Source organism: Drosophila kikkawai, chromosome 4 (assembly GCF_030179895.1).
Source record: "Drosophila kikkawai strain 14028-0561.14 chromosome 4, DkikHiC1v2, whole genome shotgun sequence".
Taxonomy (NCBI): domain Eukaryota; kingdom Metazoa; phylum Arthropoda; class Insecta; order Diptera; family Drosophilidae; genus Drosophila; species Drosophila kikkawai.
In genome coordinates, this window is record NC_091732.1 from 483,836 (window position 1) to 499,860 (window position 16,025).

The 16,025-nt window shown below is 46.2% G+C and overlaps 2 protein-coding genes and 1 pseudogene across 8 annotated transcripts in view; 1 reads left to right on the forward strand and 2 right to left on the reverse strand.

Annotated features, from left to right (window-relative positions):
* The window catches only part of LOC108071560 (glutamate receptor ionotropic, kainate 2), a 50,263-nt gene that overhangs the window by 20,481 nt on the left and 13,757 nt on the right, over positions 1–16,025 (forward strand). For all 7 annotated transcript variants that reach the window (XM_070287682.1, XM_041776612.2, XM_070287685.1 and 4 more), the window contains exons 6-7: positions 4,102–4,266; positions 4,322–4,483. In XM_070287682.1, the coding sequence (XP_070143783.1) occupies positions 4,102–4,266; positions 4,322–4,483 (327 nt within the window). The remainder of the gene's footprint in view (positions 1–4,101; positions 4,267–4,321; positions 4,484–16,025) is intronic.
* On the reverse strand, positions 6,941–15,522 carry LOC138929052 (uncharacterized). The gene is made up of 2 exons (XM_070287688.1): positions 15,464–15,522; positions 6,941–7,304 (listed from the first exon to the last, which is right to left on the reverse strand). The coding sequence occupies exon 2, from the start codon at positions 7,289–7,291 to the stop codon at positions 6,953–6,955; it is 339 nt and encodes a 112-aa protein (XP_070143789.1). The 5' UTR covers positions 7,292–7,304; positions 15,464–15,522; the 3' UTR covers positions 6,941–6,952.
* On the reverse strand, positions 7,546–12,834 carry LOC121502832 (uncharacterized; annotated as a pseudogene).

Consider the following 16,025-nt stretch of genomic DNA (forward strand, 5'->3'; position numbering starts at 1 on the left):
ATAATCGATAGATCTACATATTATATACTAGATACTCGATAACAAAATACGGGTTTAATGAAGAAAATTGTAATTGAAAAATGTATTAGCCAGCTCATTGACAGTATGGTCTCACAATGAGAATTTTATTTTTATATCATTTCGCTTGTTTTTTTAACTGAAAAAATATTAGAAAATTAGGAAAAATAATATGTTTTGCGGTGGCAAGGTTCTTGCGCTGTAAATTTAATTTAAAATTTTTTTTTGGTAATAATTAAAAAAATGTTAAGCATCATAGGTTAAAAACATAAATTTAAAGGATTCTGCATTTATTTATGCAAGAATACTTCGACGAGGAATTCAGAAATTCATAGTAATACGCCGCCAATGGCGGCCGTTTTTTTGTTTACCTTTTACGGACGATGTGACCGTAGTCGTATTACCAAAATAATCCAAGCAAAATTCAAGCCAAATTACACAAAATTACACATATAGTGGTCTCTTTCAAGGTTCTAATGAAGTAGCTAATTAATGAAAACTGCATTAGTGTATCATATGGGCATAATTAATAAATTATACAAGAAAGGAAGCTAACTTCGGCACGCCGAAGTTTGTATACCCTTGCAGATATTATTTCATTACATTTTACCTATACTTTTTATGTTTACAGTTTGACAGTTACAGTTTTACATTCACACCTTTACATTTTCTCTACATCTACCGATCGCTCCTATGGCAGCTATATGACATAGTTGTCCGATTTTCATGAAATTTATACCAAAATTCTAGAATAATAAAGTAAGCGTATATCTTAGAGTAGATGTAAATACGTTGAAAAACAACGAAGTTATAATTTGTTTCCTGTTAATTTCCCGATCGTTTCTATGGCAGCTATAAGATATAGTCGTCCGATTTTCATAAAATTTTTGCCAAAATTCAAAAATAATATAAAATGGCCATATCTAAAAAATGGTGCAAAAATGCAAAGTTATAATTTTTTTTCTAAGAATTTATCGAACATTTGTATGGCAGCTATATGATATAGTCGTCCGATCCGGCCCGTTCCGACATATATAGCAGTGAGAGTATATAGAAGACTATATGCAAAGTTTCATTCAGATAGCTTTAAAACTGAGGGACTAGTTTGCGTAGAAACAGACAGATGGACAGACGGACAGCCGGACATGGCTATATCGACTCGGCTGTTGATGCTGATCAAGAATATATATACTTTATAGGGTCGGAAACGTCTCCTTCACTGCGTTGCAAACTTCTGACTGAAATTATAATACCCTGCAAGGGTATAACAAGGCTGCCCTCCGCATTCAGAATCGGCTCCAGAAAAAGGCCGCCCTATCCCCAGAGGAGAAGGTAAAGTTTACATGGGTCGAGGAGAGGATCGCTGAGGGCAGGCTTCACTTCGCCAAACTCCCCCACATGAACTCGACGGGCGGATTCGCCAACAAGGTGGAGGAGACGCTTGCCAAAAAAAGTCAACGCCCGAGATGGCCTGTAAGGACGCACCGGGGAGCAAGCGGCAACGCGGGCCCAAGGAGGCAAGCTTATTCCAAATGGCAAAAAAAGCCCAACAAGACCGCAAAAGTCAGTTAGGTGACCAAACGAAATTTGATCGTGGCCGTCATTGACAGAAGCGATAAAGCCGGCAAGATGACCGAGGCGCGGAAAATGGGGCATGCTCTCCTCGTTAAGTCATTGTATGCACGGATGGAGGAAGATCCCGGAGCTCCCATGCCCACCTTTGGCGGTGCATGGATGCCCCGACGAGAAAGTGGCTGACGCAAGCGCTCTGCCAGTTGGAGGCGCTGTGGGATGGGACCAAGCTGGTAGTAGTGGACAGGGAGCTAATCCCATCCATTTCAAAGGCGAAGTTTTTCTTCCACATCGCAATCCAAGGGGACCGGGCGCTGAAGCTGCTGCAGCGTCAGAATCCGGATATGGAATCTGGTGGTAGGCGACCTAATCAAGAGATTCGAGAGGAAAGCACCAAAGATAACAGCTTATGCGGATGACATAAACATAATTATCACAGAAGTCTGTCTATCGACCCTCAGCTCGATAGACGCTCAGTGAGATATGTGAGTGGGCGGAGAAGGTAGGACTCAATATCAATGCGGATAAGATGGACCTCATTCTCTTCACCAAGAGATACAAGGGATCCCTCCAAAAATTAACAAAACCAGTATGACCCCCAAAACACAAGTCAAATACCTCGGCATTTTACTTGACAGCTGACGTGGAAGCCAATGTAGTAGAGAGGGTGAAAATAGCCAAGAAGATGCTTAGCAGCACATGGGGCCTCTCATCCGCTCTAATGCTATGGGTCCACATATAGGTGCTGCGACCGACTCTGCTGTATAGAGTCTTATATATAGTCTATTTACACCAGGCTGCGTTATTGCGTTATTGCGTTAACTCAGTAAACGTAGTTTTTTTTACTAGTAGTTTTTAGTGATGGGAAAAAGTTGCGTCCAAGTTGCGTCCAAGTTGCGTTCATATCGATAACAACAGATTTGTTCGATATTCGTGTCGATTACAACAAATTTGTTAGATTTCTACTCGATATTTGGACTATCGAACAAGTTCCACCACCAAATCGGTAAAAAAACAAAGCAGCCGACCATTGATAATTCAAATAATTCAATCTGATTTCAAAAACGGCCGAAAATAGATTTGTGTGATACACAATGTCTGAAGAAGAAGAGCTGTCGTTGGGGGCACTTCTAGGGGATTGGACGGAAAATGTCTTAGCCAGTCGTCCATTCCTGAGACTGGCCAGTGAAAGAATTGTCGGGACCAATTGGAAGAACTACTAGAAAAAAAAAGCGGACTCCTCTTCATCAGGAAGACAGAAACAAACTTAAAACCAAACAATTAAAATAAAAATCTATAAATTTAAAATGTATATGCAAATTATTTATTGGAAATGTACGCCCAACGCTTGCGTAATGCGTTATGCATTTTCGGTTGCATTTCCTATACAAGTTTCTTGATCAGGTTGTCCCTTCCTTATTGCACACTTTTGATCTGGATACGGCAAGGGACCTCGCTATAGTGGGGTATTCCGCAGGGGATCCCAAGGTGTTCAGGGCAATCTCTGAATTTTGAAGCTCCTCGAAGGTTGCTGAAGACATCCCAGCCAAATCCATGAACTTTAAGCTGTCGTCGTTGTTCATTTTCGTAATTTTTTTTGTTTCAAATAATTTCCAACAAGCTGTCAAAAACTAACGCAATAACGCAACTTTTGTAGTATAAACTAGCGTCTTGCGTTATTGCGTTAATTTCGATTTCGATAGGTAACTCAGGTCGGTGTAAATATACTATTAGTGTGGTGGCAAGCCATTGAGAAGAAAACGTATATAATAAGCTTATGGAGAGAACCCAGCGGCAGGCACTGCTCTGCATATCAGGGGCGCTGAAGTCAACCCCCACCAAAGCACTCGAAACCATAATCGGTATATCCCCTAGATATCCAAGCCCAACTGACTCCGGAAAGGCGGCACCACGTCTGGTTGCATCAGGAAACTGGTCGCTACAAGGATTCGGGCACAGTTCAATTGGTCGAGACATGAGCAGTACATCTGACTACATCTGATACCCAGAACGTGCCCGGATGTAAAGACAACTGTATTCATTGGACCAAATGACTGGAAGTCAGGCCAGGACCATGCTCAATAACTCAATATATACACCGAAGATATGTTCTAAATTGCAAACCAATTGGTCCAGTAGTTTTTGAGTTGTCGTGTACACAGACTTTCAAAATTACACATTAAAGGAGAGCGATTTAAACTTTTTGAATCCCATACATTGAACATCATCGTTCAACTCTGCATAACTTCGTCAATTTAGCTATGATCGATGTAAAACTTTGACACAATAATCTTAATATATTGAGCCTCCAAAATAAAAAAATTTAAAAAAAATATTAAATAAATGAATTAATTAATTAATTAATTAAATAACTTTACCCCTAATTTAGAATTAAGTATACAATGCACAAATAAATAAATATATTTATGATAAAAAAATAAATCTTTAATAATTAAATTAATACCATATACCTAATAGAAGCTTAAACAAAAATTTGTTTATTTTTTATAGGATTTGGAGACGTATGATTTGGAGGATTTTCGGTACAACAGCGTTAATATAACTGCATTTCGTTTGGTCGATGTAAATAGCAAGCGTTATCTTGAAGTCATTGATCAAATGCAAAAAATTCAACATAATGGCTTGGAAAATATTAATGGAAAACCATATATAAAGGTATTTATTTTTATTTATTATTATTTCTTGTACAAATTTCGCCCACGATTTTTAGACAGATTCTGCTTTGATGTTTGATGCCGTGTACGCTTTTGCGTCGGGCTTACATTTCTTAAATTTGGATGATCACCGTTCCAATTTTGGCATACAAAATCTATCCTGCACTTCCGATCATACATGGGATGATGGAGTTTCATTATATAATCATATTAATAGTGTAAGTATTGTTCTTTTTTTTTAATATAAAATAATCATATGTTTAATCGTATACACTCTGTTTATCCAAGGCAAAATTCAATCCATCAATGTAGACTAAAAATTAGGTTAAATTCATTAAGTGAAATTAAGTTAAAATATTCTGGCTTACATATACATAGTGGCAGAAATACTTTGACGAGGACTTTCAAGGTTCTAATGAAACCTGTTATTTAAGTAAGGTACGGAGATGGTAAAACACCGTTTTAAAGCACTGGCTGCGTTCAGCAGTAAACGCTCATAATACATTACGCCATCGTATATGTAATAGGCTTGGAACCTATCGATATATCTGAACTTTTCGACAACAATCCACTGATAAGTTACTTAAAAAAGTAAAATAAAAAAGTGTTCGTATACCTCAAAAAAGAGATATATTTCAAAGTGTTTGTTAAATTCAGGCTTGCCAATTCTTCACGGCAGAATAAAGCTAACATAAGCTTTTAAAAAAGACTAGAAACCACCAAAACATTTAGATTACAGCAAAAAATAACGGTAGAATAGTTAAACGATATTTCTGAGTGTCCCCAATTGGACATATCTTTGGAAAAATAACTAACTTAACTTAAGGTCAAGCACAGTTTTAAAAAATATAACGTATTGATGTGGAGCACCTCAAAAGTACCCGAAAACCGTTTTTTCACTTTTAAATGGAGTATCTGCAATACCTGACATATAGAATATTTTCTGAGACCGGAGTTTAGCGCATCCAAAACTTTACCGAAAGTGTATTCCGATTCTTTAGCGATCTTTTTAAATTTTTATTATCCGCTAGTTTCCAATTTATGTTGCGGTTATTAAAAGCCAAATTTGAAATAAATTTTAAACTATCGGCAAAAGTGAAAAAATTTTGCAAACAAAATTAACGTTGTTAAGATTTAAAAAAAAAATTGGCAACTTCGTGCCATATTTTTCCATTTAAATGACAATAAACATTGACATTATGTTTCAATATAAGGACGTACATATAATAAAATGGTCATATACAACGGATACCACAAGTTTTCGATCCGAATATGTGGATGCTGCAAGAAACAAATATTTTCAGAACTAGCTTCATTTGCCATGGTCGGACTCAGAGGGATAGCGTGTACATTAATTCAGCTGCAGAAGAGGACATAATTAACAATTTTGCCAAGTTCTCAAATACAATACGGAACAAATCGGAATATACTTTTCGGAAAGTTTTTAATGCGCTGAACTCAAATCCGTTCTCAAAAAATTTCTTTTAAACGCCGATAAATCATCCAAGTTTCTTATCCAGATCCTTCATAGCTGTCATAACTATCCAAGACAGCCACCGCTGCAAGGACGCTTGGCAGTCACTCACAAATCATTAATATGTGATACGTTTTTCTGAAATATAGGCGGTAAACAACTAAGTAAGCAACCTCATTTTCCTTCCAAAAGGCCTGTTGGGGCAGCGCTTCCTTCCTTCAAGGCAAGGGGAGTTGTGGAAGATGAAAATTTCCCGCGGCGCAAGCAAAGTAGTGCGAAGTCGAAATAAGAAAAAAACGGGGGCGTCGTAGGGAAATTCACACGCAGTCGATCAGCTTTATTTCGCTTGCAATAGGGCCGTGGACATTACGGCTGGTGACACGCGCCGGAGACGACCCAGCCGAAGACGGTGCTCTGGGCCACCGGGAGCCCTTCGTGGATCTTGAGGAACCCCGGTTGCATCACACGCGGATACATGTCCGCGCCCAGGACTACGGAGATCGTTGCTGGCAAGTAGAAGCGCTCATCGGCTAGCATGACGTCCCGGAAGTGGGCGCGCACCGCCTCACTCAGCTCCCGGACGGGAGTGCGGATGCGCACGCGAGGCTCCACCTTGAAGACCACGTCGAGTTGGACCTCGTTGTCGGCCTTGGGCCTCACGGTAGCCGCACAAATCTGCTCTTCACCGACGCTGGTAGTTGGCAGCCGGAAACACGCTGCCAGCGACGCGTCTATACAGCTCACAGGCGTGCATGGGTCAATGAGGGCCGCCGTGTCGAATGTCTGCGTCTCGGTCTGGATGCGCACCAGCGCAGTCGGCAGGATGTTGACGCTGTGCCGCTGCAGGAGCGACGACAGCGACGGCGCCGCAGCCGCAAAGCGGCCGGCGGAACCTTGCTTCGGAGCGGCAGGCGAGGGCCGAGGAGCCACTGTAGACTGCCGTGGAGCGCAGGACGAAGGCTGCGGCGCGGGTGCAGAACGTCGTGGAGCGGCGGACGAGGACCGCTGAGCTGCTGAGGAACGCCGGGGAGCGGCGGACGAAGGGCGCGGATCGGCTGCAGACCGCCGTGGAGCGGCAGACGAGGGCCTCGGAGCGGCTGAAGAACGCCGTGGAGCGGCGGACGAGGGCCGCGGAGCGGCTGAGGACCGCCGTGGAGCGGCGGATGCGGGTTGCGGAACGGTTGCCGAACGCCGTAGAGCGGTAGACGAAGGCCTAGGAGCTGGAGAACCCCGCTACCGGGACCGCCTCCTGACGCGACTGGCGCGGACTCCGCGGCTCATCGGAGAGGTGCAGCAATGTGTGGTGGTCCTGGCCGCACGTCTTACAGCGATCTCCCCGCTGACACCCTCCGTCAGAGTGCTCGTGGGCCAAGCAGTTGGTGCAGTACCGGTTGGCGAGGACGGCCCGGAGTCGCTTCTCGGCACTCAGCCGCAGAAAACGGCGACACTTCTTCAGCGGATGAACCTTGTTGCAGACTCGGCACCGGTAGGAATTTGAACCTCGCGAACCTCTGCGCTCCAGGGCGATGGCGCTGCGTGGACGTGGAGACATCGTGCTGCTATTACTGGCGGAATGAGACGGAGATAAAAAATCGAAATAAGTAATAGGCACTCGCAAGTCGAGACACAAACAGGAGCTACGGAACGGCACATTGACATAGAACATTGAGGCCGGTGGCTATTGGGGACTGGCGGAAGCTTCCGTCGGAAGAAGGACGAGCTTCGCTATAGGACGCTTAATGAGTCCACGCGCCGTGCGGATGTCGACCACACGGACATGGCCATCGGCTCCGGGAAAGACCGCGTCAATCCTGCCTAACCGCCACTCATTGGACGGAAGGTTGTCCTCCTTGACAACCACCATGTCCCCGACCTGAAGATTCCTTGCCGGAGCTCGCCACTTATTCCGCTTATGGAGTTCCTTCAGGTACTCCTCCTTCCATCGTAGACGAAATTGCTGGTTAAGCGCCTTCAGGTGTTGCCAGCGGTTTATGATGGCCGTGGCGTCCCCCTTTATTTCGGGTTCAACCACGGCGAGGAGGGGCCCCCCAACCAGAAAGTGCCCAGGAGTCAGTGCCAACAGGTCCGCGGGGTCTTCGGACATCGGCGCGAGCGGACGCGAATTCAGGCACGCCTCGATCCTAGCTAGAAGTGTGGACAGCTCTTCGAATGTGTATTTTCGCGTGGCCGTAGACTTGTAGAACAGGGTCTTGAAACTCTTAACGCCTGCCTCCCACAAGCCTCCCATATGAGGGGCTCCCGGCGGAATGAACTGCCAGAGCAGCTGCTGGTGACTGTAAGCACCAGTCACAGCCTCCTTGACAGCTTGTAGGAAGTCTCGGGAGAGAAGGGTAGCCGCACCCACGAAGGTCTTCCCGTTGTCCGACTGAACCTGACGGGGGCATCCTCTTCGGGACACAAAACGGGCAAAAGCGGCGAGAAACTTCTCAGTCGTAAGGTCGGATGTGGGCTCTAGATGAATGGCCTTAGTGCAGAAGCACACGAACACCAACACATACCCCTTTGTGATGAGGCAAGCTCGACCCGTGTAATTCTTTATGTCGAAGGGACCCGCATAGTCCACACCAGTAAATGTGAAGGGGCGCGAAAAAGCTGTCAGTTCTTGCGGTAAGTCTCCCATGCGATGCGTAAATCGGACTAGGAGTCGAGACAGATGGCAGTCGTACGGAAGGATGACCGGATGCCGTTCGTCATATTGGAGCAGATCGGAGGACGTGACCCGGCCGCATGCTCTCATGAGCCCTTGGGAGTCAAGGAACGGGTTCAGGTTCTGAACCGGACTGGATGCTGGCACTGGCCGCTTTTGGCTCAAGCAGCCAATTTCAAGGACGAAGTGCCTGCGTTGCGTGACGGAAATTAGGAGACGTTCAGCCGCCGCGATTTCTGAAGCTGTCAGGTGATCCTCAACCGGAGACAAGATCTTTCGTGCGCGCTGAATAAACCGATGAACGTAAGCGAAGACTCGCAACGCCTTGTCGAGTGCCGAAAATCGGTCAAGAAGGTCTTCAGGGGGAGCTTTTGCCACATGGACTCTGACAGCTCGCTTCTCGAGATCTGTCACGGGGGAATCATTGCCTGGGATGGGCCACTCGCCGCGCGGCCTTTGCAGCCAGGCTGGACCATGCCACCACAGCTGGCTGTCTGCGAGGTCTTGAAGCCCTACCCCCCGGCTGGCAAGATCGGCCGGGTTATGTTCGGAGCGGACATGTGCCCATCTCTCGACCTGAGTGAATTGGGTAATCTTGGTCACCCGATTGGCCACGAAAGTTGTCCAGTGACACGCCGGCCTATGCAACCAAGCGAGCACAATCATGGAGTCAGTCCAACAGTACAGGGCGGACGCAGGCCCGGGCATCTTTGGAAGAATGGCGCTGGCCATTTCGGACAGTAGCAATGCCCCGCATAACTCGAGCCGCGGAAGCGACACCGTTTTGACTGGGGCAACCCTCGTTTTTGCCGTTAGCAGATTCACCATCACAGTGGCCCCAGCCTCCACCCGGACGTAAATGGCGGCGCCATACGCCTTCTGCGAGGCGTCGCAGAACCCATGATGCTCGATCTTCAAATGGGGTCGGAACGCGACCCATCGGGGAATGCGGATCTGATCGAGAGCAGAGTAGTGTCCCAGGAAGTCAACCCATCTCTGGCAGAAATCTCGAGGGAGGTCATCGTCCCACGCTAGATCTTGGAGCCAAATTTCCTGCATGAACATCTTTGCCTGGACGATGAAGGGGGCGAGCCAGCCCGCTGGATCAAATAACTTGGCAATCTGAGATAGGACCTGTCGCTTCGTGAACGATGATCCCGCGGTCAATTCGGGCGGAATGAAAAAGAACTCATCAGACGTCGCCTTCCAGCGTACGCCGAGAGTCTTAGCCGTGCTCTCTGCGTCGATCTCGAGAAAATCAGCGCGCAGGAGATGGTCACTTTGGATGTTGGCCAGAATGTCCTTGCTATTGGACGTCCATTTCCTCAGTGGGAACCCTGCCGAACCCAGGGCACCCTGGAGCTCACGGATAGCCACCTTCGCTTCGATTTTGGAGTCTGCCCCTGCGAGAACGTCGTCGACGTACATAAAATGACGGATAATATGACTCGCCTGAGGATACCTTGACTCCTCGTCGTCGGCGAGTTTCTGGAGGACACGGATCGCTAAGAACGGGGCACAATTGACTCCGAAGGTAACCGTCTTCAGCTCGTAGTCGCGGAGTTCCCCATTGGAATTGCGGAACAGGATGCGCTGGAAAGGAGTATGCTGGGGATCTACCCAAATTTGGCGATACATCTTTTCGATGTCGGCATTGAAGACGAACCTAAAGTACCTCCACTTTAGGATTTGAATCGTGAGGTCGGATTGTAAGACCGGGCCCGCATATAGAATGTCATTTAGGCTGGTTCCGTTTGCGGAGGGGCTCGACGCATTAAAAACCACACGGACCTTAGTGGTGGTGCTTTCGGGCTTCAGAACCGCATGATGAGGAAGGTAGTAGGTGGCGGAACTGCTAGTCGACGGAACCTCCGCCATGTGACCTAATTCGAGGTACTCTTGGATGACAGCATCATACCGGGCCTTGAGGGGAGGATCCCTCTTTAGGCGCTGCTCGTTACGCAGGAACTGAGCCAGAGCAAAGGATCGCGAAGATGCGAGCTCGGACCCCTTGTGCGCGGGGTCGCGTAAGGGAAGCGTTACCACGTACTTGCCGCAGTTGTCTCTTCGTGTAGTTTGGACGAAATTTTCCTCACAGACGGAATCAGACTCTGGGACAATCTGTTTGGACACTTCCTCCACCTCCCAGAATTTGGTAAGGAGCTGGTCCAGGGAGTCGTCGAGGGCGCAGGTAACTCGGGTGGCGAAGGCGGAAACACTGCGGGGGGCTGCTGGAGATACTGGGCCTGTCAATACCCATCCAAAAATGGTCTCCTGGCCAAGAAGGGAGCCGCAAATGTTAGCCTTGGAGTTGCCGAGGAGAATAGACGGAAGAATGTCGGCTCCTATTAGGACATCGATTTGGGAGCTCTCAAAGAACTTGGGATCCGCAAGTGGGATGTCGGGAAGCCCCTTAAGAAGATCTCGTGGGACTGGATGCGAGGGCAGACTCCCGGCCAGCTGCGGAAGAACGTACGCTGCAGTCTCTAACTGCAGCCCGGGTCTGGAGGGCGATCGCATGGAAAACTGACAGAGCTTCGTGGACTGAGCGGCCACGGTGTGATTCAGGCCCGAGACTTGGGCTTGGATAGTCGTGAACGGAAGTTTGACGAGGTTGAACAGCCTCTCCGTGATGAATGTCGCCTCGGAACCCGAGTCGATTAAGGCTCGCGCCTGGAAATTGCACCCTAAATGGCAAATATCAATGAGGGCTGTGCCCAGTAAAACGACCCTTGAGCCCGAAGCGAAACACACCTGCACATCAGGATGATCCTCAGGAGTGGCCGCGGGTCGAGGCCTGCCAGGCGCAGGTGGACTTGGAGCGGTCGCGAATGGATTACCGCGGTGCAGGAGGGTATGATGGCGACTGTGGCAAGTGAAGCAATTATGGGCACTATTACAGTCCCGCTGTTGGTGCCCTCGCGCAAAACAGTTAAGGCATAACTGTTTTTTCTTAATATAGTCGGAGCGACTATTTACGTCCATCTCGAGGAACCGTGGACACACGCGAATCGGATGGTTCTCCCTGGAACAAAGATCACATCCTCTTGGGGCCGGAGCCACTCTGGCCTCGTAGGAGTTGAGCCTGCGTGCTGGGGCGCTCGCAGCCGTCGGTCTTTGCGGAATTTGCCCTGAATTGCTAGGCCTGATGTCGTCGATCGCTTCCAGAGTGCGATGCCGCTCTGTCAGAAACGAATCTAACTCGTTCCAGGTCGGAATTTCAGCCTTGTTGTGTATGGATTGCTCCCACATCGAAAGTGTGATTTTGGGAAGCTTTAAGGAAACCATATACACTAAGAGACAATCCCACGCCTCGATTTGAATGGAGGACATCGCTAAGGCTGTCAGACAACTTTGTACGGTGCTTTGCAGTTCTTTTAAAGCTGCTCCGGACTCTTGGGGGACAGCCTGAATGTTGAAAAGGATTTTCAACTGGCTGTTGACAAGTAACCGCCGATTCTCGAAGCGGTCGGTGAGGCTTTGCCACGCGGAGACGAAGCCATCATTTGTCAGAGGGGCCTTGGATACGATGGCGTGCGCATCGCCACTTGTTTTGGACAACAAGTGGAACAACTTTTCTACCGGTGTGAGGCGCGAGTTGTGAATATATATCGCGGTGAAAAGGTCCCTGAAGGTGGGCCACCGAAGATAATCGCCAGCGAAAACTTCTGTGTCCACTGGTGGCAATCGACAACCCATGGACGGGGGTGTGGGCATAGGGGCGGAAGCCGGAGTGGACTGGGCGGCGGCCTTGTCGATTATTCCTTGTAACAGGACCACACACCTCGAATAGACGGAGTAGCAATAACTGTACTTGGATTCAAGCACAGCTGAGGTGGCAGCGCTGTCGGCGGACACGGACAGTAGGTCGGAGCAGTTTTCATAGCTCTTCTCCACCTTATCCCACAGGGCCCGAATCTGATCCCGATGAACCTGGCACATGGCGGGGGAAAAACTATCGGTTTCAGGGGCGCTCGGAGTGTTGATGTCAGCCTCGAAATGGCTCACACGGTCCGTTGTGGAAATGAATTTGCGGAGGGCGATATCGAGTGCGGATTGAGCCATCTTGGGTACCGACCGAGTAAATCTGGATGAGGTACCGGGGGAAGTGTCGACGGCCTCTTGACTTTTTGCCTTTGGAATGGCAGTGGCAGCCTTTGGCTTCAATTTATCAGGCCGTGGAGATACGGACTGGGACCTTTCCAGAGTAATTGACGGAATCAGAGGAGTCTGTTCCTCGTCTCCCGTGGGCATACTTGCCGTCGAATGGGTCGCGAATCAGTTGGTCGCCTCAGGCCACGTACAAGTCCCGAAATCAATGGTTCGAAACCGTGACGGAACACAAGTTTTGGAATGGAACTTAGGATCACTTTGGCAACGGGGCGCACTAGGAACTGCCAGAAGCCGCGGAACTGCAGGATCTGCAGTACAAAATATCCCAGAAAAAAACTCCGTACTCGGAGAGGAGGACAATGTGCTCGCTTACGGTCACACTGCTAGTGGATGCTGCGGGTGAATGCAAGAATTAAATGCCGGGCTCAGGTTCTGAGAGCCTCGGGCACCACCGAGAAAAGAATTGACGAAAACTCGTGAAGGAGGAAATCACTCGAGTAAGGGCGTCGGGCGCCGACTTAGACCAAAAATAAATAAAACAACGAACGTCGACCGGAATGTCGAGGAACAAAATTTCTGTATTTAGATGTCTCGGATGAGAAGGTTGTATCCGGCTTTGGTCGGCTCAGAACAGGACTAAACAGAGACCCACGAATGTTTGGTTTCTTCCCGCAATAAATGAATTAATCCACCAATAATTCGAAAAAAAATTATTGGCCGCAAATAACACAGGAACACAAAATTAAACTTTGTGAAATTTCCACGAACCATTACAAGTTTTCCATGATATTTGGGTGCTCCTGAGTAAAAGTCCCATACAAAATTATTTTCCATCACCTACAGGTTTCGCGGTATACCTAAGAATACAAAAAACCTATGTTTGCCGACATTTTGAATTACGTGGCCTATATAATTGGACTTACCTTTATTATTTTTGGTAGAACCTACTCTCAATACATCACGGCACTACTAAAAAATAGTCCCAATCGTGGACCATTGTCCATGTCTTTGGAATTCGACGCCAAAGTTGAAACTCCCAAAATTTTCAACATTTCTGTTATGAAAAAACAATTCTGAGAATTAAATCTTCCATGGGACTAATTTTAAATTTTCATTGAATCTATTGCTCATTGTATTCTTTAATTTCGGTTTAAAGCGTTTTCATGAGGACATTTTATTGGATTTATTAAACGAATAAAACCGATTTTTTGGTTTTATTATCTACTACTATTTGCTGACAAATTTCAAATAAGTCAAGGCAACCTATAAATTAGTAGTAGATTTGTTTCTTTTTATATATAATATACATTTTTTCTTTTTGACTAAACTTAAATATGTAAGGATTATCGCTGGCTACTAAGCTGTCTTAAAAATGTTATGTTCGGAAGACCTTTTTATTTAATATAAAACTAAATTTATATTATATATAAAAAGAAACAAATCTACTACTATTTTATAGGTTGCCTTGACTTATTTGAAATTTGTCAGCAAATAGTAGTAGATAATAAAACCAAAAAATCGGTTTTATTCGTTTAATAAATCCAATAAAATGTCCTCATGAAAACGCTTTAAACCGAAATTAAAGAATACAATGATCAATAGATTCAATGAAAATTTAAAATTAGTCCCATAGAAGATTTAATTCTCAGAATTGTTTTTTCATAACAGAAATGTTGAAAATTTTGGGAGTTTCAACTTTGGCGTCGAATTCCAAAGACATGGACAATGGTCCACGATTGGGACTATTTTTTAGTAGTGCCGTGATGTATTGAGAGTGGGTTCTACCAAAAATAATAAAGGTAAGTCCAATTATATAGGCCACGTAATTCAAAATGTCGGCAAACATAGGTTTTTTGTATTCTTAGGTATACCGCGGAACCTGTAGGTGATGGAAAATAATTTTGTATGGGACTTTTACTCAGGAGCACCCAAATATCATGGAAAACTTGAAATGGTTCGTGGAAATTTTTGGCTGTGTACCTGTGTAATTAGTTAATAATTCGGAAAATTATTGGCCGCAAATAATCCACTAAGAATTCGAAAAATTATTGGCCGCAAATAACTAATTAATAATTCGGAAAATTATTACGGAGCCGAAAAGGTGGAATTAAAACCTTGGCTTTTGTTTGGAAGAACACGGGCACTGGGTTCTGCCGCCGGCAAAAAACAACCCCAATAAAAACACAGGCGCTGGCGGTTAATTTGGAAAAGGCGGAAAAAAAAACACAGTCGTAATCGCACCCGTGAATTGATTTGCCGTTTTGTCCTAAACGTTTGTTGTTTTGTCGCGGTTTATATATATATTTTATTTTAATTTATTTTATTTGAATTTTTTATAGTTTATTTATTGGTCGTTCCTGTGTAGGAGGCAGAAAATATATGTATATTGTATGGGCATGCATGCATATGGAAATATATGTGTATGTGTAAGCCTTGTGCTTCACAGTGGAGCTTCGAGAAGTGGACTGTATTTGGATTGGCGGAATAGCACAAATTATGTGGAGAAAAAAAATTGCACACAACAAAAAATATCGCGGCAGCGGCGAACTGTTCGGCGAACAGGGAACTCCCGAAACAATTACTTTTCGGATGCCGAATATTAATTATGCCTTTATTTTTCTTCACCACACAATTTCACTTGCCTTTTGACTTTTGCGGAGATGCCGATATATGGCGCGCGAGTGTGTGTGTGTGTACCGGAGCAACGGAGGAACCGAGAATCGAAAAAAAACCAGGAATATGGCGACACACACAAAGCGGAGGCGGATAGAAAATTTCCACGAAACGACGAGAACAGAGGACTGGAAATTTCTCAACTGCCGGTGTGTCAGGAAAAACTCGGACTTTGAGTCGACACGGAAAACTTGCAGCAGAGTGAACGAATTTTATGTTCGGACCACTGCTGAAGATCGGCAGAGAGGGGGGGAGACGGAATGTTCGTACTTATCTTGGTGGAGAGAAACGCCGAGAACTGCTGGGGGCGAAGTTGAAAATCCAAAAAAGAATCCGGCTCGAAGGACCAAAATGTTGGGGCAGCGCTTCCTTCCTTCAAGGCAAGGGGAGTTGTGGAAGATGAAAATTTCCCGCGGCGCAAGCAAAGTAGTGCGAAGTCGAAATAAGAAAAAAACGGGGGCGTCGTAAGGAAATTCACACGCAGTCGATCAGCTTTATTTCGCTGCATACATAAGACTAAAAACTAAAACTTAAGCAAGCGGCCAGCTCCCGCCCGCTTACTCCGCTAAGCGAGAGCGAGAGAGCGGCAGCTCTCGATCCAAGTGTTTGGCCCGCGCTCGAGAGTGCGAAAGCGCGCAGCGCTGCGGGAGAGCGAGCGCGGGAGAGCAAGAGAGGCGAGAGCGGAAAGCTCAGCCGGCAGCGGTGGAGCAATGGGCCGCGTACCTAATCAAGGCCCTTCGGGTAAATAGCGGTCACACTTCAAAACTGTTTTACTCTTTCAGTTCAGAAATTAATGAAAACTTTATAGAGTATCATAAGGCCATAATCCAAC

Coding starts and splice junctions, on each gene's coding strand:
- LOC138929052 (XM_070287688.1), bottom strand. CDS start 7,291: ATGTCTCCACGTCCACGCAGCGCCATCGCCCTGGAGCGCAGAGGTTCG.